The sequence below is a fragment of the Xenopus laevis genome, chromosome 8S, assembly GCF_017654675.1.
Source record: "Xenopus laevis strain J_2021 chromosome 8S, Xenopus_laevis_v10.1, whole genome shotgun sequence".
In the NCBI taxonomy this organism is placed as follows: domain Eukaryota; kingdom Metazoa; phylum Chordata; class Amphibia; order Anura; family Pipidae; genus Xenopus; species Xenopus laevis.
The window spans coordinates 33,987,512-34,008,555 of NC_054386.1; the positions used below are offsets into that span (position 1 = coordinate 33,987,512).

The 21,044-nt window shown below is 40.9% G+C and overlaps 1 protein-coding gene across 5 annotated transcripts in view; it reads left to right on the top strand.

Annotated features, from left to right (window-relative positions):
* abl1.S (ABL proto-oncogene 1, non-receptor tyrosine kinase S homeolog) overlaps positions 1–21,044 on the top strand; it is a 94,490-nt gene that overhangs the window by 41,019 nt on the left and 32,427 nt on the right. For 2 of the 5 annotated variants that reach the window (XR_001932904.2, XM_018232700.2), the window contains exon 1: positions 17,224–17,880. The exons of 2 other annotated variants lie outside the window; for them this stretch is intronic. Coding sequence is in view for 2 of the 3 variants with exons in the window: in XM_018232700.2 (XP_018088189.1) it covers positions 17,724–17,880 (157 nt within the window). In the remaining variant the exon portion in view is untranslated. Of the gene's footprint in view, positions 1–17,223; positions 17,881–21,044 lie in introns of those variants that run through there. One more of the 5 variants, XM_018232701.2, reaches the window with a different exon arrangement.

Genomic DNA, 21,044 nt, shown 5'->3' on the forward strand with positions numbered 1-21,044 from the left:
AGTTGAACTCAACAAGCCATGAGTGGTGAAATGTTTTCAAGAAAAACTCTGCTAAAACCTTCTACAAGATACTGTTTCTCCTTCCTTCATGTGTATTATAATCTAGTTCTCCTTCCTTCCCGTGTATTATTCTCTCTAAATCTTTCTCCTTAGTGTGTATTATTCTATAACCCTTTCCTTCAGGTGTATTGTTATCCCTAATTCTATGTCTTTTGTCTATATCCTTCCTACCTTCTCCATTGTGTATTATTCACTCTCCTTCCTTCATGTGTATCACTCGCTTTCTCTTTTCTTCTATCCTCTCTTTCTCTCTTCCTTCATGTGTATTATTCTCTCTTTCTTCAAGCGTATCATTCTCCCTTTCTCTTACTTCTATTCTCTCTCTTTCTCTTCCTTCAAATGTATCCATACTCTTTCTCCTCTCCTCTGTTCTCTTTCTCTTCCTACTATTCTCTCCACATCTTCCTCCTTTCTTTTGATGATATTTTCTCCCCACCTCTGTGTTCCGCCCCCTATTTTTCTTCTTGTAGGTGAATTATTCTCACCACGTCCTCTTCTCACTTTTTATTTTCCCAATTTCTTGTCCTACTGCTCCTTTTGCTGAAAATATTATTCTGTCCCACCCCATGTCATCTTTTCCCTTACCTCTCCCCTCTTTATTCATTGTTTTCCTTGCAATCCATCCATCTTTTCGGTGTATATTTCCCCAAGCAACAGGTTCCATTACCTAGAAAATTAGCTTGTAAAGTTTGACTTGACTGCTGGCAGAAATACCGCCGCCCCACCGATACCGCTTTGAAAATGTGCGCCATTTATTCTCTCTCTGTCCCCCTATCGTTCCTGATAGCGCCTGGATATGAAATGCAAATGGAAGCCACCTAAGGCCGCACTTTGTTTTCTCTGAAGTACAAAAATATTGAAATTACAGTCAGCGCAAGTCCCATTCTAGATGGGGCATTGTGTGGGGTTAATTACAGCAGCACTATTTCATAAAACTGGGCAGGGATCTGTACTTTGCATATGGCTAATGCAATACCCATGTGCACTCGCTGCCCAGATGCTGAGCGCAGATTGCCAACTCTCCGGAAAATGAATAGCGGTCAATAGCCGCCAGCAGGCCTCTTCCACAAAGCGGTCAGGCAGCATGGCTCTTCTACAGTCAATTACATTCTGCATTGTGCTCCTCAAGTAGCCTGATTATTAATGGTCCGTTTCAATGAAAAGTGTGTTTGAAAACCCCCAGAAGAAGTTGAAATGTTCCATATGTGCTTCAGGCACTTTTCTTCTCTCTGCAGCTCAGTGCCACAATTACAGGTACTTTAGCCCAAACCTCCGGCGATCGCATAAACGATTATGTTTAGAGTTTGCCAATAGTGGGTGTTTAATTCATACATTTGATTTACAGAGAGCGAGCAAATTCATAGATTTGGACTTAAAGAAACATTATCTTTCATTCTGTGGTGGTTCCCTGGTATCCTCCTTATGGGATGCCAGTTGGGGGGGGGGGTAGATTAGTGCAGCACAAATAGTATACATATGTGCATATACATCTGCTATAAATACATCTGATGTCTTTTGTTTTATTATGCAAATATTATCTAGCAGTACTAACGGATCTCCACATGTGTGGCCAGTTTTAATCAGCTATTTCTGCTACATTGTTTCGGAGCCAGTAGTGCTGAAAAATTATACAAATGGGGCATGATGCAACCTGCACCCAAGCCTAACCCTCCCACTCTTGACATGAGCCCGATAGTGGGTGGGGAAAATTTTTAATAGAGACCATTAGGACCCCTAACTGAAAAACAGGTAAAACCTATTTTGGGTCCTGACCAATCACTGATCTTCTATAAATTCCTTACAACCCTTCAAGTTGAGTGAACAAATCATAAAATAACTGAAGTTGACGAAGTTTAAGGCTTAAATATACAAACTAGCCTTTGGATTTAGTTGTTTTTTTTGTGGGGTTTTTTTGTATCTGTGTCCAAAAATTAGATGGTTTTGATTTTTTTTGTTGATGCCTGAGTATAATGATTAAGTACTTAGATCTTGTGAAAGCTCTTTTAATTATGCGCAATATTTAAAGTTTATTTAGTAGTCTGCACATTGTTATGGTGGTTTCTCGGCACATATATTTTGTGTGAATATTCAGAGGGTGCCGAATTAAAACAGATCTGATTTTGGTCCTGGATTTGGTCACAATGTTTGCCGAAGGGCCCTATTGATTCTTTTGTATGGCATTATTTTAATTATAAACTGGCCTGTGAATAGGTGGTGTGTGTGGTCATTAGTCCTTGACATGACAACTGTTGGGACAGCTCTGGTTAAGACTATCGATCATTAAACTCAGGGGCATTATGACTGAGATGGTTTGCTCACTTAAAGTCATACTGAAAGTAAAGGCAGCGTTGGATTCCTGATTATAAATGCTAAAAAATTTTTTTAATATTTTGCAGCTTTCTGACCTGTTGTGAATAAGGCTGTGGAACGTCCTGCACAGGGTACAAGCTTTGATAGGAGGATGTACCTGCCAGTCAGAACAGATCACAGTCTGAGCAACCGAGGTCCCACCTCCTGCTGGTGCTGCAACTGTGACGTTTCTGTGCAACTGACGATTATATTGGTACCTTTACATGTTTATTGACTAAACAGTTGACTCTTCTACTTAGCCACCTTTATTAAGAGACGACCTGGGCGTGTTCCATTGTATATAGCCAAACTGTGCCTGCGTGTACACGCTTTATCATGGGGAGACAAACAGCATGTGCCGATACAATGGCTTCCCCCGTGCATATGTCGTCCCCTTTTCACCTTTTATTTGCACACAAGCCATCACTAAGACCAGTTAGTTAAATGCTGTATATCTGCTATTTAATTTCTCCTTCAGGGTTACTTGTGAAATAATGGCCACTTTCCCTCCTCCCCTGGTGAGGTAGGTACCTTTGATTCTTCCCATAGAAGCTCTCATTATGACCAAACTTCTGTTTCCCTTTGACTCCAGTTCCCTGCCAGGTATCTCTCAGAACTCCCATAGACCTGTTTGCAAATTGAATACATAATATAAATGCTCAATTTAAAGTCCGCTTTTTTTTTTAAAAAAAAAGTGATTTTAAACATAAAACAGCTTGCATGTTTTTTAGCCTGGCGATGATCAAAAGTAGTAAGACTGGATATAGTCAGCTGGCCATGTTTTAGATTAATTTTTAAAAAAAGTGTTTAATTAGAATTTCTTCTTGCGTTATAAAGCCTAATTAAACGGGTCACACTTTAAACGAGACAAGGTCAGGCATGGCATTTTCTGCATTCTCCAAGCGTTTGCCCCAAGGTCAGTGCAGTTGATGAATTTAATAGGAATGGATATTTTTTGGAGGGGGGTCCTCTCCTGTGAGTTAATTTAAGCTGCACTACCAAATGTGTGATTTTTCTTTCTTAAAGGAGAAATAAATCCTAAGAAAGGAGATGGCTAGAATTATTATTTTATGCACGGAAAGTACAGTTTCAGCCCAGAGGTTCAGCAGCCCTGTAACATTAAGGATCAGGGCCTTCAAAGCTTTTCTTATGACCTTTCCATGTTGGATCTTGTAATCCTTTGAGTGTCCGTGGCACTGCACATGCTCAGTGTACTCTGCTTAGGGGTCATTGGATGGCATCAAGCAGAAAATAGGGTTACATGTACCATAGAGGTTAAGGCTATGAGCTCATTATTAAAAGCAAGGTTGCGAAAACTGATGTGGGGTCTACTGTTAGTGAGGCCATTCAGTCATGAACTGCCACCTCATTTGTTTTGTCAGTTTGGCATGAGGTCTGCACAGGAGTGGGCAGGGTTTGTTGGCTTGTGGGAATGTTTAGGCATAAATAGGGAGTTGCTGTGCTGGATTATAAGTGTAGCCATGCATGTGAGGGGCACTTTCTTTTTCACTTTTGCCATTGCCTTCTTCAGCGGGGTGTTTTGTAGGCATCATTACAGCTATGCCTTTTGGTCTGTGCATAGTGTATTGAGCAGGACCATTTATACTGCATTTAAGACCAGGCACTTGAGTTGGTAGGACGTGGAGATGGAGTTGGCAATGGTTAATGGTTTTATTTTAAATATATTTATTATTTGTTTCTTCTCATTTAGTTCAGTTGTGGTAATGGAGCTGCTCTGATCATTTCGCTCGGTTCAGAACTCGGGATGGATAAAATGCCTGTCATTGCTTGTGATGAGATGCCAGGAATAAAGGAAGCCACACCGTGTCATTTGAGAGGAACGCAAGCCTCTCACAGCTTTTTATCTTCCTCTTCTGACAGCACAAAAGCTGTTAAGATATTTATTGCTATACAAAGATGGCTATGAAGTAATATCCCTGTCGAGTCAAAGGACCCCATGCCCTCGCTTCCACTTTCACTATTGTAAATGTGATTTGCCTCCTAGGAGGCGCAGATGATGATATCTCCTCTCCATAGGGGAGTGGATTCACGGGTTTGTTGGTAATTACACCTGGTTGATTGCTCTGTGTATTATTCTTTGGCTGTCCCACCGCCGACGATACAGTCTGATGACAGGATTAAGGCTCTTTTGTTTGCAATCCCATAAAATATATATATTTTAGCCAGCGCTTTCATCCATTTGGATCTGCTCTCTCTCTGTACTGATGGGTCTGAAGGCATCTAAGCACCTTTCTACAACATATTTCTATCCCCGGCTGCAGCGTTCCATTAGCTTTTGTTCTGCGCCTTTGAAATGCACAGCTTTACCAGTAATCCTTTTAAAGGAGAAGGAAAGCTACAGAGGCATTTTATTGCCAATAGATTAGCTGCAATAGTGCAAGCTAGAATACTATATTTATTCTGTATAATGTTTTACCATACCCGAGTAAAAAGCTCTAGAAGCTCTCTGTTTGTTTAGTATAGGAGCTGCAGTATTAATGTGGTGTGACATCACTTCCTGCCTGAGTCTCTCCCTGCTCTGGGCTCAGATTACAGTAGAGAAGGGAGGGGGGTGGAGGAAGAGGAGCAAACTGAGCATGCTCTTGCCCAGGGCAATGAGGTTTAAGCTGAAGGCAGGAAGTCTGATACAGAAGCCCATGTTTACACAATAGAAGGAAAGAAATGCTGTGTTTCTTTTGACAGGGGACTCAGAGCAGCACTACTTCTGGGGGTTTACTGGTATATTTAGATGGACCTTTCTGATAAGGCTTACTTCGTTTTAACCTTTCCTTCTCCTTTAACTGCCATGTAATTTTCCAAGATAGGCCTCCATTCTTCTAAGGGGGGGGGGGGTCAGAAAACGTCTTTAATAATACAAGTGCAAAGGAATAATGGAAGCCAGACTGAATCTGTTTATGCTGTACTAGAACTGTTACTTGTATGAAAACACAGAGCCTTTAATGGCGCACAAACCTTCAACAACACATTCAAGATTATGGAAATTCTCAGTTCTCCCAATGTAAAAACGAACATGTGATTTTTTTTTTCTGATTTTTGCCTGAAAAGTCAGAAATAGTAAGATTTTTGGGCTAATTCCAACACAGACCACAGAAACTTCCAAATAGGATAAGGACCTCTTCCATTGACTTGTATACAACCTTGGCGGGTCTGAGATGCTGGATTTTCAGATTCTGACTCTTTGTAGCCTTGTTGTTTAATAAATTCCGTAAAATTTGAGGGTTTTTTTCTACTAAAAATTCATCTTTTATAGTAAAAAAAAGCTTTTGCCATTCGGACTTTGATAAATAACCCCTTAAAGTACAATCCAGAGCCACTTTGAGGACTCAGGACTGTTCTGATTTGGGGCATTTGGGAAGTACTCTACGCCTAGCTTGAAGATATCTAGATAAAAGCTTTCTATATCCTCTTATAAAGCTCCTATTAATTAATCGATCTATACTCCATCTCCAAGTAGCCAGAGGGGAGCATAACAAAGTAGTCTGGGGGCATTGTTTGACATCACAGGGGACATTGTGACAATTTGAGATGTAGAAGTTGCTGCTTTTAGAGTGTACGATAAGGGAGAACTTTCAAAGCCAATGGTGAAGAAATCAAGCTTTTTTTCTGCTAAAAACCATCTGAAATACGGCAGTCAGTACCTTGAATGATCTTAAACTCTGGGTCATTGGGTTTGTCATAGTTTTTAAGTATAAGATATGTAAGGCCTTGGAAGCATCTGCCAGACTCTGTCCCTCAGTGATGATGCCTGGGGACTTGGAATGAATAGCACATTCCAACCAAATAGCAGCATCCCTCACGCCTCTCCTCCCTACTCACTGGGGATGAGCTCACCATACTCCATCCCACTGCTGCGAATACCAGAAACATGAATAAGGAGCCCTGCTTTATCCCAAACAGTCCGGAGAGCTTCCCCTCCTCTGAACTGCAGCCTTTAGAGACTGGAGCAGTCATATTCAGCAAAGCTTCTTTACCCTATCAGTGCCAAACATTATGCACTGTATGCATTCGCTCCCTTAGAAAGTACAGTATGAGGATATAGCTTATTGTGTGCCCAGATCATTCCTTCTCTGTATATTCGTATTTATACATATGGGAAGGAGGTACCATGTTGTTTCCCTTGGACAGTACAGTATGTGGGTATAGCTTATTTTGTGCCCAGAAAATTCCTTCTCTGTATATTTGTATTTATACATATTGATTTCCTAAGACAGTACAGTTAGGGTTGCCACCTTTTCCAGAAAAAAATAACGGCCTTCATAAATATTTATAATTTTTCCCTATTAATAACATTGGGATCAACAATCATTTTTACCGGCCAAGCTGGTAAAATACCGGCCCGGTGGCAACCCTAATTACAGTATGAGGGTATAGCTTATTGTGTGCCCAGAACATTCATTCTCTGTATATTTGTATTTATACATATGGAAGGAGGTCCCATATTGATTCCCTTAGACAGGAAATTGTGTGTCCAAAACATTACTTCTCTGTTTATTTGTATTTATACATATGAGAGGAGGGAGGTGCCATATTGATTCCTTTAGACAGTACAGTATGATGGTAGAGCTTATTGTGTGCCCAGAACATTCCTTCTCTGTATATTTGTATTTATACATATGGGAGGGAGGTGCCATATTGTTTCCCTTAAACAGTACAGTATGAGGGTATAGCTTATTATGTGCCCAGAACATTCATTCTCTGTATATTTGTATTTATACATATGGAAGGAGGTGCCATATTGATTCCCTTAGACAGGAAATTGTGTGTCCAAAACATTACTTATCTGTTTATTTATATTTATACATATGAGAGGAGGGAGGTGCCATATTGATTCCTTTAGACAGTACAGTATGAGGGTATAGCTTATTGTGTGCCCAGAACATTACTTCTCTGTATATTTGTATTTATACATATGATAGGGAGGTGCCATATTGTTTCCCTTAAACAGTACAGTATGAGGGTATAGCTTATTGTGTGCCCAGAACATTCATTCTCTGTATATTTGTATTTATACATATTGAAGGAGGTGCCATATTGATTCCCTTAGACAGGAAATTGTGTGTCCAGAACATTCCTTCTCGGTATATTTGTATTTATACATATGGGAGGAGGGAGGTGCCATATTGATTCCCTTAGACAGTACAGTATGAGGGTGTAGCTTATTGTGTGACCAGAACATTCCTTTTCTTTATAGTTGTGTTTAAATGTATGGGTTGGATGTGCCATATTGTATTGGCATCTCCCATCCATGCAGTTATATGCAGAGAATGAATGTCCTGTGGGCCAGAGCTTTTCTTGAATTATCTTACAGGGTATTTAAGGGAACAGAGACAGTTGGGGGTTCTATTGCATCCCCATCCCTCAAACAGAAGACAGCTGGGCATTTTTATTTTAAAGCAATATCTAAAATGCCGGCTGGTTTTGGTGTTTTTGCACAGAGACTAGGGAATGGTTTCATTTTGCTTTAAATTCTATAATGTGGCGGCTGCAACCTGAGAACTCTTGGCTGGAACTTTTCCCAATGACGTGATTGTAGGAATCCATATAAAAATTCCTGCAGCCGAGCTAATAGGGAACAAATTCCAGCTGCTGCTTTTTTGTTCTGGATATCAGTGGAGAGGGGCAGCTGGAGATATGGGAGAATTTTTAGCCAATCAGCACTGCGCATAGGGCATTTTCTAAGGCAGAGGTGTCAGTCTCTTTTAGTATTATACTGAGGGCTATTGTACTTTAGAAAATCCCAGCCTTAATGCATAATGGTGTGTGTGTGTGGGGGGGGGGAGAGATCTTAGGCTTTCCTAAAATGTAATTTACACATTATTGTCCAGCTGGAGTTCTTGGTGTCAGTTTTGCTATGTGATTATTATTGGCTCAAATTTTTAGTAGACAAAGAGTGGCAACGTTTCGGGCTTCACAGGGCCCTTTATCAAGCCTCAACAGTATCTTTGTATGATGCCAATATGGTGCCTTCACAGGTCCTCTGTTGCTCATTGACTCCTTGGAGCCCATGTATCATGACATCTCTGTATGATGCGATAATACTTTGTTACCTTCACAGGTCCTAAGTTTCTCATTGACTCCTTGGAGCCCATGTATAAATGTTATGATACTATGGTACATTTACAGGTCTTGGGTTGCTCATTGACTCCTTGGAGCCCATGTTTAGATGTTATGATACTATGGTACTTTTACAGGTCCTAGGTTGCTCATTGACTCCTTGGAGGCCATGTATCATGACATCGCTATATGATGCGATGATACAATGGTACCTTTACAAGTCCTAGGTTGCTCGTTGACTCCATAGATCCCATGTATAGATGTTTGATACAGTGGTACCTTCACAGGTCCTAGGTTGCTGATTGACTACTTGGAGCCAATGTATAGATGTTATGATATGTGGTACCTTTACACCTCGGTTGCTCATTGACTCCTTAGAGGCCATGTATCATGACATCTCTGTATGATGCTATGATACTATGGTACCTTCACAGGTTCTAGGTTGCTCATTGACATCTTGGAAGCCATGTATAGACCTCATGATACTGTAGTACCTTCCATGAGCTCCTTGGAACCCGTGCGTACATTGACATCTTTTGTATGATGTCAAGATACTATAGTATCTTCATGAGTCCTAGGTTGCTCATGAGCTCCTTTTGTATAATGTCATTATTCTGTGTTACCTATTACTAAGCTCATGTTTGATAATGTTTTCCTTCTTTTATTCCCTATATAAAGCACACATAGGACCCTATATTGATTCCACATGGGGCTTCAAGGGTAGCAGACCCCTCCCACCCATTCACCAACATAGTTTACTTCCTTTGTAAAAGTTGAGTTGTTTTTCAAATAAAAATTCCCCTTCTGATGTTTGGTGTCGCGTGTCCCATGAGCTAACAACCTCCTTAAATTTTGTGAGCAGCCCTGTGAAGTTATTGGACAGCCCCGGGCTGAGTATGGTGTAGTACATCACATTCAGCACAGCTCCATTGATAATACACTCATAGGGCAAATGTAATTGACAACAGGCAGTCCTGTTATGAATGCTGATTCAGAAATATGTCCTTGGAATGAACAGGTGACAACGTCTCCCACTGGCATCTGTGTTGCTGGGCATAAATATTGGGACAGGGGCAAGACAGGGCCCTTCATTTATTACCAGGGCAGAGAAACATAGCAAGACAGAACCAGGTCTTCCTGCAATGGCCATCAGGAGGAATGAAGGGGCCCACAAGGAATCTCCTTTTATTGGAACCCCGTCTTCTCTCCATAGATTCAACAAGGTCACTTCAGAACTGCCCTGCTCCCCCGAACCTGTGCCAGAAAAAGAGTTGTGCAGCAGGGTTGACTTCCGGTACAGGGCAGTAGGACTGTTCTTTGGGATGTTCTGGTTGCAGCAATGGAGTGGAGACGACCAGTAGGAAATATTGATTTTTGTGTGTTAGATTTTAAATTATTCCATTGCGTTACAGACCAGGATCACCTCTTGGATGAGTCCCTGTGGCCCCATTAAATGTCTGTCTCTTTGTATTCCACTTACTGGTACTGATGTGAGGGTCTTTCAGCTAGAAAGATCCGACTCATTCTTATTGTCCTCTGTTCTTGTATTGGGGGAATGTTAAATAGCAGCTGCCTTCTCCCCATCATGGACTGGGGTGCACTTGCCAGCTTCATAACCTTTTCATTCCAGAATTGTAGAAAAGGCATCTGACAGCCAACAGGTGAAGTAGGTGTTGTAATATATGGGTAAAATAAAAGAGCAGCATTGAAACTAGCACACCCAACAGAAGGTAGAACTGACATACTGACTTGTAGGACTTCTTGCAATGGGTAGAGAAGGTGTGTCTCAGAATGCTCTGTTCTACAGATAGCTGGAATCTCAGCCATAAAGCAGGGCAGGACTGCTGCTTCTAATGGAGATCAGATAGGATCTGTACAGATAGCTAGAAACTCAGCCATAAAGCAGGGCAGGACTACTGCTTCCAATGGGGATCAGATAGGATCTGTGCATCCACTGGGACAGAATCCTCTGTTCTACACATAGCTAGAATCTCAGCCATAAAGTAAGGCAGGACTGCTGCTTCCAATGGGGATCAGATAGGATCTGTATAGCCACTGGGACAGAATACTGTTATACAGATAGCTAGAATGTCGGCCATTAAGCAAGGCAGGACTGCTGCTTCCAATGGGGATCAGATAGGATCTGTTCAGCCACTGAGACAGAATGCTCTGCTATACAGATAGCTAGAATCTCAACCATAAAGCAGGACAGGACTGCTGCTTAAAATCTTTCTGTTACTTACTATTGGCACAATGACAGTGTGCATTATTTTGCAGGCCTGTGATTCTTTAAGGGCAGTAATTGCATGGAATATTCAGTTAGATACGGAGCTAAGTAGTTTGATTTAAAATAAAATCCAGCTACACAATATCGGAAGTACAGCAGCAAAAAAAATCCGCTCTCTTTTATGACCCCTTCTTAAGAAGAGAAATTATTCATACAGCTATTTGCAGGGATGGAAGTTGCCCATGTCAGGGTAATGCACTTTTCTGTGCCAATTTCTTGGCAAAATACATGGCCCTGCCGACACGCAGAAGTAGATTACACCGTTTTATTTATGAATTGCCTTTTATTTATTAGTCATCTCTTACATGTTTATGGTTCAGTCATAACCTACGTTGTTTTGGCATCGAAAACCGATAGGTTAAAAGTTGAGCGTAAATTGCTCTTACCATAAAATCAGCTTTTAGTGCCTTTAAGCTGCCCACTGTGCAGGGGATTTTTCCCTTTTTTTATTTTACTTTTACATTAACAGGCAATTTACTCGCAGAGAGCTACATAGCAAAGAATTTCACTTGCATTTGCAAATCATGGCTGCATGGCTTAGCTGTGTATTCTGGGAGTTGTATGATAGCAACAGTCAGACAGCTCTCATTTAAACAGCTTATTGCAAGCTATTTTACTGTACATGTTATCCCAGAGTCCCTTCCTAGAGTCTGTTCTTCCCATTGCTACATCATCCTCATCGCCCCTTCCCAGAGACTATTATCCTACTGCTACTATAAGCAACATCACTCCCTACTATACCTGCTATCCCACAGCCACTCTCCCTTCCAAGAGACTATTATTTCACTGTTACTATAGGCACCATCTCTCCTTACTATAACTGCTATTTCACAGTCCCTTCCCAGAGATTATTATCCCCACTGCTACTATAGGCACCATCTCTCTCTACTATACCTGCTATCCCACAGCCACGCTCCCTTCCCAGAGATCCCACTGCTACTATAGGCATCATATCTCTCTACTATACCTGCTTTCCCACAGTCCCTTCCCAGTGACTATTATCCCACTGTTACTATAGGCACCATCTCTCCCTACTATACCTGCTATCCAACAGTCACACTCTTTTCCCAGAGACTATTATCCCCACTGTTACTATAGGCACCATCTCTCTCTACTATACCTGCTATCCCACAGCCACACTCCCTTCCAAGAGACTATTATCTCACTGTTACTATAGGCACCATCTCTCCCTACTATACCTGCTATTCCACAGTCCCTTCCCAGAGACTATTATCCCCACTTCTACTATAGACACCATCTCTCCCTACTATACCTGCTATCCCACAGCCAAATTCCCTTTCCAGAGACTATTATCCCACTGCTGCTATATTTCCACCTCGTTCAGAACTTCAGTTCCTAGCATGCTTTTTGTCCATTCACACTTACTTATATAAGTATTTTGATCTGCAATCAAGCTGCTTTTTGAAAAATAAATCATTCTGCAAATCCTTTTCTTATGAAGACAAAAAGTACATTTAAAAACCCACAGTCTGTAGTCAACCACATTTTAATTAAGGGAATTGTCAATTTAAGAAAGTCAGTTGTGGTTTATTAAAAGGTATTAATTATTTCAGCACTGCCTGGAGCACATTATTCGTGAAAATGACACTTTTTACCTTTCTAGTGCTGAATATAATTTTTCCAGCCTGCTTAACTAACTCAGAATTTACAGCGAAGCTCATACATAAGTTCATAAAAGAGCATTGGTATGGGAAAGCACGCACCTATAGACTGAATATTTAATGTTCTTTTCGTTGTATTGTCTATAACAGGGGTCCCCAACACGTTAGCCACATTCAAATGTAGAAATAAGTTGGAGAGCAACACAAATATGCAAAAAGTTCATGGCAATGCCAAATATGTGCTATGATTGGCTATTGGTAGCTCCTATGAGGACTTGCAGCCTACAGGGGGTTCTGTTTGGCAGTACACATGTTTTTTTTGCAACTAAAACTTGCCTTCAAGACAGGAATTAAAAAAAATAATCCTCTGGTTTGAGGCCACTGGGAGCAACATCCAAGGGGTCGAAAGGCAACATGTTGCTGGGGAACACTGGTCTACAATATACCCTTATAAAACACAAGAGCCATGAAAATCGTTTAATTATTAACTGATGATATCACTATGGATATAATTGGTGCTTAGTGATGTTATAACTGTCACCTGACTCACTGTTTTAAAATATGATGCTATTAGATGTCATTTTGTGGTTTCCACAATCTTTATATTGATAAAAGTGACAGGGGATGTAAAGCAGTGAGGTTGGCCTCTACAGGGAATGTAAAGCAGTGGATGCGGAGGCCCAGTTCAAAAGCTATTTAGAGGTGATTGACTATTGTCCTGGATATACCAGAAAATTTAGGTAAGTGGCTGTGACAGCCATGTTTTTATAGACTAAGTGGGGTCCAGCAACATTTTGCACCATAAAGAGAGCAGTCCAAAGTTGGAAGACCTCTGCTTTATATGGTTTTGTTATGTCTGCTTGATTTTTTATTTAACTCCATAATACACTCTATCCTTATCCTAGCCATACACTGCTAGTCTGCTTATTTCTTGAGGTCACTAAACGAGCAGATTTTTCCCAATGTGGCCACCTTGAACCAGGCGATACCAGGCTCAAAGGGGGAAATGCAGGGTGTTGGAAGAGAAGTGCACCAACAATGCTGATGAGTTCCTTAGAACTCACTAACAAATATCAATCCCCAGTGCTTGATACTTGATTTGACATATACTTTCAATTGCAGTCTGCACATTTGGTAGACTACACCTAAGGGGGCACAGTAGCAGGGGATGCTATGTGTGTATATATATATATATATATATATATATATATATATATATATATATATATATATATATATATATATATATATATATATATTTGTTTTTCTGAAGTTCTTGATTTGATGTAAATGTCTACTATTCCCTGATCCTTTTGCAGCATTGGCATTACTTGGGCAAATTACAGGTTTACTATTATTTAAACCCTACCAAATCTACCCCCTCAGTACAGGATCAAACTAAATGCAGAATAATTCCGCTCAAGGCCTTATGAGACTAAATGCTTTTGGAATATAACATTAAAAAATGCATGCGATGGTGTTTAAAGGGATACTGTCATGGGAAAACTTGTTTTTTTCAAAATGCATCAGTTAATAGTGCTGCTCCAGCAAAATTCTGCTCTGAAATCCATTTTTCAAAAGAGCAAACAGATTTTGTTATATTTAATTTTGAATCTGACATGGGACTAGACATATTGTCAATTGCCCACCTGCCCCCAGTCATGTGACTTGTGCTCTGATGGAGTGATATCACCCACTCCCTTCCCCCCTCCCCCAGCAGCCTGACAACAGAACAATGGGAAGGTAACGAGATAGAAGTTCCCTGACACAAGATAACAGCTCCCTGGAAGATCTAAGAACAACACTTAAAAGTAAAAGCCAAGTCCCACTGAGACTGATTCAGATTAAGTAGGAGAAATAACAGCCTGCCAGAAAGTAGTTCCATCCTGTGCAGGCACAAGTCGCATGACTGGGGTAGCTGGGAAACTGACAAAATGTCTAGCCCCCATGTCAGATTTCAAAATTGAATATAAAGAAATCTGTTTGCTCTTTTGAGAAATGGTTTTAAGTGCAGAATTCTGCTGGAGCAACACTATTAACTGATGTGTTTTGGAAAAAGCATGTTTTTCCATGACAGTATCCCTTTAAGCGGCACATTGAATTCTAGGTGAGTTGTAACAAGGGATCTGTAATGTGACATTAATAATGTTCTCTTTCTGCCTCTCTCTATATCCTGCTGCTGTGCCCCGCTGCTTCTCTGTATAGTTAGCCTAATTTTCATTCATGTTGAATTACGACTGTTCACTTCTCTTGTCACAAGTAGAACATCATTAAGAGTATATTCAGTATTTGCACTGTGAGTGTGTTTCCTACCACTGATTAGTAGTCTGCTTCACATCCAGCGCGCCAGAATATTTCCTTGTTTTTTGTAATACGATTGCTTGTTATGACCACCCGTTGGGTCTTTCTGTTCCTCTAGATAAGTGGTTTTGAGATGTTTTCGAGCCCAGTCTTACTGCATTGAAACTCCTATTGTAGCAAAACATTCCACAGAAAACCTGAGTTGTGGTCAATTTTGTTGTCACCCGACTAGCGTATCTCCCCAGTGAACCCCAAATTATCTTTAGGAGTTATCTTTAGTTCAAAAGATAACTTTTTTTTTAGTTCAAATACTACCCAGTAAAGCCCCCAAAATGCTGTGATTATTGTTAAGAAGTTTTGAGTGTAGTAATAATAAGAGAAGATAGGATAAGTTGACCACAGTAGGACAAGATGGAGATGGTAGGATAAGGTGACCCTAGTACGACAAGATGGAGATGGTAGGACAAGATGGAGATGGTAGGATAAGATGACCTTAGTAGTACAAGATGGAGATGGTAGGATAAGATAACCGTACTACGACAAGATAGAGATGGTAGGATAAGATGACCTTAGTAGGACAAGATGGAGATGGTAGGATAAGATGACCATAGTAAGATAAGATGTAGACTATATTTCAAGAAGAAAGATGTTAGAAGTGGTGTTTTGTTGAATGGAAATGCCCTTCTATACACCATATACCATTGGGCAGACTGTAAAGGGTTAAGTGATATAGGGGGGGAAAAACTATTTCTTGGCCCAACATTCTTTGTTGTTGAGAATATTTTCCCTCCACTCCACTTACCAAAAATGATCCTTGGGGCCTCACTGGGCCTTAATGAAGGTGGCAGAGCAGATTTATCTTTAGCTGTCCAAAATATTGCCCAGTGAGGCTGCCAAAGAGCCAAGCTCATCTGTAAGAAGAGTTGGGTATGTACAGTAATTACATTGTGTTAGGAGAAGATAGGGAGAGAGGACTATAGTAGGACAAAATGAAGACAATAGGACAAGAAGGAGACCCTTTTTCTTTACCCAGAATACCAGTGGGAAGTTATGGAGAAGAAACCTATTCCTCAGCCCTACATCCTTATTTTACTACAAGGCTGTTTCATTATGATCTGCCAACAACAGTGAAACATGGATGGTACATGGAATGTTAGGAATAAGCCAGTGGTCTAAGTAGAAGTTTCATGAACTTCTCTACTCCTGGGGTACCCCCAGCCCCCTCAGCTGTTGTTGACTGATGACTTGTGGAAGTGTGAGGCTGACAGCAGGGGACAACCTAAGTAGTTGGTGACCTAGTTTCCTTGCTGTCCCTTCTCTTCAGATGGCAAGATATACAGGCAGCACTCTTTGTCTACACCAGACATTTAGGTGGCTTATAGAGGGTCACACAGAGTTGTTGCTGGGATGACAACCAGGGGCTCGGGTTCAAAAACCGTAGCCTATTGCCCTAGAGCAGAAGTTGTCAAACCTTTTCAGGTCAAGCCCCTTTGGCGGTCCAAACTTTGATCAGGTCCCCCACTTGAAGGTCCATCTTTTGGCCAGGGCCATCCTTGCAAATTCAATATTTGGTCAGAGCCTACAGATGTAGAAATATCAGTTTATCAAGTATTCAGCCTTAGTTCCAAGAATATGTGACACCAAATACTTATTCAGGTGCATCTAGGAGAGCAAATGACTATTCATCATCCCCTCACTGATCATCCGGATGAGCCTCCCTCCCCTGCCATTGCTCCTTCCACAGTTAGGAAGCCATTGATGGGAAAATGTATATTGCTATATTTAATAAACATCTAATTCTAACACCTTAACATAATACATATCTGAATGGATATCATGAAACAGGAAGGTGATTTAGACAAGCTGTTTGTTGAGAGTGTCTTGAGATCTACTAATCATCAGCTAAAGATCTACTGGTAGATCCCGATCTACCTTTTGGGCACCCCTGCTGTAGATCCAAAAACCTGTTAGTCACTGATAGGCACTCAGGCCTTGCTGATCACATTCTATCTTTGCCATCCAAATCCTGGTTGGTCAGTGATGTGCTTGGCTATATTGCATATCAATGGCATCCATACCTGGCTCAGTACAAGTACTTAGAGGATCTTAGGCGTTTCTTTTAAAGCTGACTATATCTATAATGCTGCCAGCCTGGATTTTACAGGAGACTGGCATTCATAATGTAAGGCAGGAGCTGGAATTGAATCCTATTGGCACTAATCTCTCTCAAGCACCCTCCCACCTATGTTTTTATTGGGCCACAATCCAAAATACAGGAAAATGACCATAAGTTATTATCCTGTAAAGATTTTGCAGTTTCCAGTTCAATCCAAATCCCCCTGTTCTGTTTTGTGCCTGTAAGTGGCACATCCCCCCCCCCCATTGATTTTGTTGTTGTGTAAATCTAAGGTCACAGTAACCAGAGCCATCATTCCAGGGCTGAATTGCTGCAATCAGTTCTTCCTCCCTGCATTTCCTGTGCTTTTACAAGTTCTCACTAACTTTCAGTCCGTGATCTAGTGTTAGGCAGGCTGGAGGGCTGAGCATGTAGGACAGGGTTAACAATGCTCTGTGCTAATGTAGGCGTTTCCAGACCTCAGATGTCATCACTAGAGGCAGCCAGAGCATGAAGGGGGCCCTTTGTTGGCAGTCTAACGTAAGCAGCTCTCCCTGCCTAACACAGACTGCCTAATGGACTGAGAGAATGAGCAGCAGAGGAGTCCCACCATTCTGCAAGAACTTAGCCTGAAGAGTGCCCAACTTTACACATCTCTGCCTCCTAGCCCTCCCCTCCTATCAAAATGGGTGAGATTGACCCCAAGGGGTCTGTGGTGTGAACCCCTGCCACCCAGAGGATCTGAGAGCCTCTCCGTTTTCTGGACGTGCCGGCCCTGGGTTTCTTTAATTTCTTTTGGTTTTGCTGCTTTCCAGTTTCTAAAGGGAGGGAGTGAACCACAGCCCTAGTGCGTCAAACAGACTTGGAATCGATCAGGGCCAAGTGGCCTGACCTGCGCTGGTCTTCTCCTCGTATGCTGGAGGGAGGGGAAGGGAACAAAAAGTGCAGGAGGCAGAAGGGATCAGGCACATCCCGCATGCAACACATGAAAATGTTGGAAATCTGCTTGAAGTTGGTGGGTTGCAAATCCAAGAAAGGGCTCTCCTCATCCTCCAGCTGCTATCTCGAAGGTGAGATAAGGGGGTGTCAGTGGGGAAAATGGGGAGGGCGGAGGGAGAAAGGAGGGGGTTTGAATGGGCCCAGGATTTGGCTGCAGCCATCTGGAGTGCTCCAATCTCGAATCCCCTTCTCCTAGGCCTCAGAGCAGATTAGATGAAGGCTGCTTCCCCCTCGCTGCTTGCTCCAGGCAAGGATTGCATAAACACCCAGACAGTCCCGCGCTATTTAGCAAGAATAGCCAAAGCAAACCCCACAAAGGATGATCCAGTTCTTGTGTCACTACCACATCCTTAGCTGGTTCAAAGTTCACAAATAACACTTCTTTATTAAAGAACAGTGTTAGTTCCGAGGATTTCAATGGTCATTGGGCGTTTTTGGGACCAGAAAATAACCATTTTTATAACATCCTGTCATGCGTTTGCTTGAGAATGGCAGGGGTTCCCGGACATTGGGGCATAGAATGGCAGTGGCCCCTGAGGATTGCTGTCGTCTAACACTGGCAGTTTACCTGTTGGAACTAAGTCCTGCCAACTTTGCCCGCCTTCCCCTCAGGCTCCACTCCACCGCAAGTTTTTTTTTCACTTCTTCATCTTTGGTGTCCTCAGGCTGTAGTTTAACTGTTCCATTTGCGTCACAAAAGGAACAATCCATTATGAATCCCTCTTTCTTCCATGGGGGGGGCCTTATCAGCCAACAGCCAAAGCCTGGAAACCCTCTAGTTTATTATAACCACAAGTTTATTGGGTTCTGTTTGTTTATACATGTGAGTGGCAGCTGCCATATTGTTTGCCTTGGCCAAGGCCTTGGTTTCATAGCTTTTTTCCCATGGGGCCCAAAAAGAACCATGTATCATATTATATTAATATTAATATTGATTATTGCAGCAGAAAGTTTCTCATAACTAAAGAGATCATGAGACCCACCATAAACAGCAAAGAGACTCAGTTTAGGGTCTTGGCCCACTGATTTAGAATAGCTGTCCTAGGCATACAGTTTGTTTTTGCCTTTGGTTTTTTTGGAATATGCTAGAATGGCCAATTGTAATCAATTTTTCAATTGGTCTTCATTATTTTTTTTTTTTTATAGTTTAATTATTTGCCTTCTAAAAACGAATGCTCTGTAAGGCTACAATTGTATTGTTATTGCTACTTTTTATGATTCATATTTCTATTCAGGCCTCTCCTATTCATATTCTAGTCTTTATTCCATGATTGCTAGGTTCATTTGGACCCTAGTAACCAGATGGCTGAAATGGCAAACTGAAGAGCTGCTGAATAAAAAGCTAAATAACCCAAGAACCACAAATAATAAAATATGAAAACCAACTGCAATTTGTTTCGGAAAATTACTCTCTACATCCTAAATACTACATACTAAAAGTTATCGCACTGGTGAACATCCCCTTAAACCGAAATAATCTCTTGTGCCTTGAGTTTATTGTGAGATCACAAGTTCAAACAATGGCGTCGGCCCACCATTTGGAATTAAAGTTGACAAAAACCCCAAAAGAAGCACCTTTCACGATAACACAATGATTTAACAAGTGTAAGGGTTTTCATAGTGACATATAAATGTAATTGCTATTGAAAGCATCGTGCTGCTGCTTCTGTGTCTCCAAACAATGTAGCAGAAGGTCAGCCTGATCTGCTTCTGTTGCTCAGCTGCTACATTGTTTCAATGCTTTCAATAGCAAATACATTTACAACTGACTTTGTAACCAATGAATGTTTATCAGGAAGTTGCACGGAAAGACATTTTCTTTCTTTTGACAACATATTATTTTTGGCCATACATTATCTTCCATCCCTAGGAATATTTAAGAGAAAGTTTTCTGTTTACTCTCCCTCTGGTTCTTATTGCAAAACTCGCCCCCCCCTTTTTTTGGTGTCTCTTACCGGGAGCCGAACCAAATCACAGCGACATGGTTGCACATAAACAGGAGTACTGTGTTATTCATTTTCATTAACTTGGACTTAGTTATAGTAGAACCCCCATTTTACTTTTTTTAGGGGGCTAGGAAAAAAATTATGTAAAATTTGGGAAAATGTAGAACCAGGGAAAGGTGTTAAAGTAACTTTTTCTTCAAGTACTGAGAGGATATAAGCACAGGAGTCAGTTTTACTTTGAGATACAATATTTACTGTGTTAATAATTAATTAATGCATTGCAGCATTCATGTTACACTAAGGGCATATGTGCAATGCCTCTCTGTCAGTCACATGCACAACCTAAAGCAATAAGTGATAGGTGCAGGACTGTATAAGGGGCAGACTTATTGAAATTGACCATTTACAGGCAGAACCATGGCAAAATATACATCTGGTTAGTATTTTAAACCTATTTATTTCACTAATAACATTCGTAGATTTAAAAAAAAAAAAAAAAAGTTTTTGGGTATATCAGGAAAAAATGTTGATGTAAAATCCGGGAAAGCATTATTTAAAATCAAATGCACCTATTGAAATGCATTATAAATTAGTTGGACCACAAATAAAACATGTAAAATGCAGGAAAACTTAAAGGAACAGTTCATTGTGAAAATAAAAACTATGTAAATAGATAGCCTGTGCAAAATAAAAAATGTTTCTAATATAGTAAGTTAGCCAAAAATGTAATGTATAAAGGCAGGAGTGACTGGATATGTAACATAATAGCCAGAACACTACTTCCTGATTTTCAGCTCTATAACTCTGAGCTATAGCTAGTCAGCGACTTGAAGGGGGGCCACATGGTACAAATCTGTTCAGTGAGTTTGCAATTGATCCTCAGCATTCAGCTCAGATTCAAATGTAACAGATATGACCCATGTGGCCCCCCCTTAAGTCTCTGATTGGTTACTGCCTGGTAACCAGGGTAACCAGTCAGTGTAAACCAAGAGAATTGAAAAGCAGGAAGTAGTGTTCTGGCTATTATGTTACACATCCAGTCACTCCAGCCTTTATACATTACATTTCTGGGTAACTAACTATATTAGAAACATTTTTTATTTTGCACAGCCTATCTATTTACCCAGTTTTTATTTTTACACTAAACAATTCCTTTAAAATCAGGGTACTTAAAATTGAGGTTTCACTGTATCTGCAAATTATCAATTTCATTTGAGAGATTTTGCTATTATGTAGGTTTTTCATTACTGGCAGGAGGGGGGGGCTGCTGTTCTCGTTAACCATTTCAG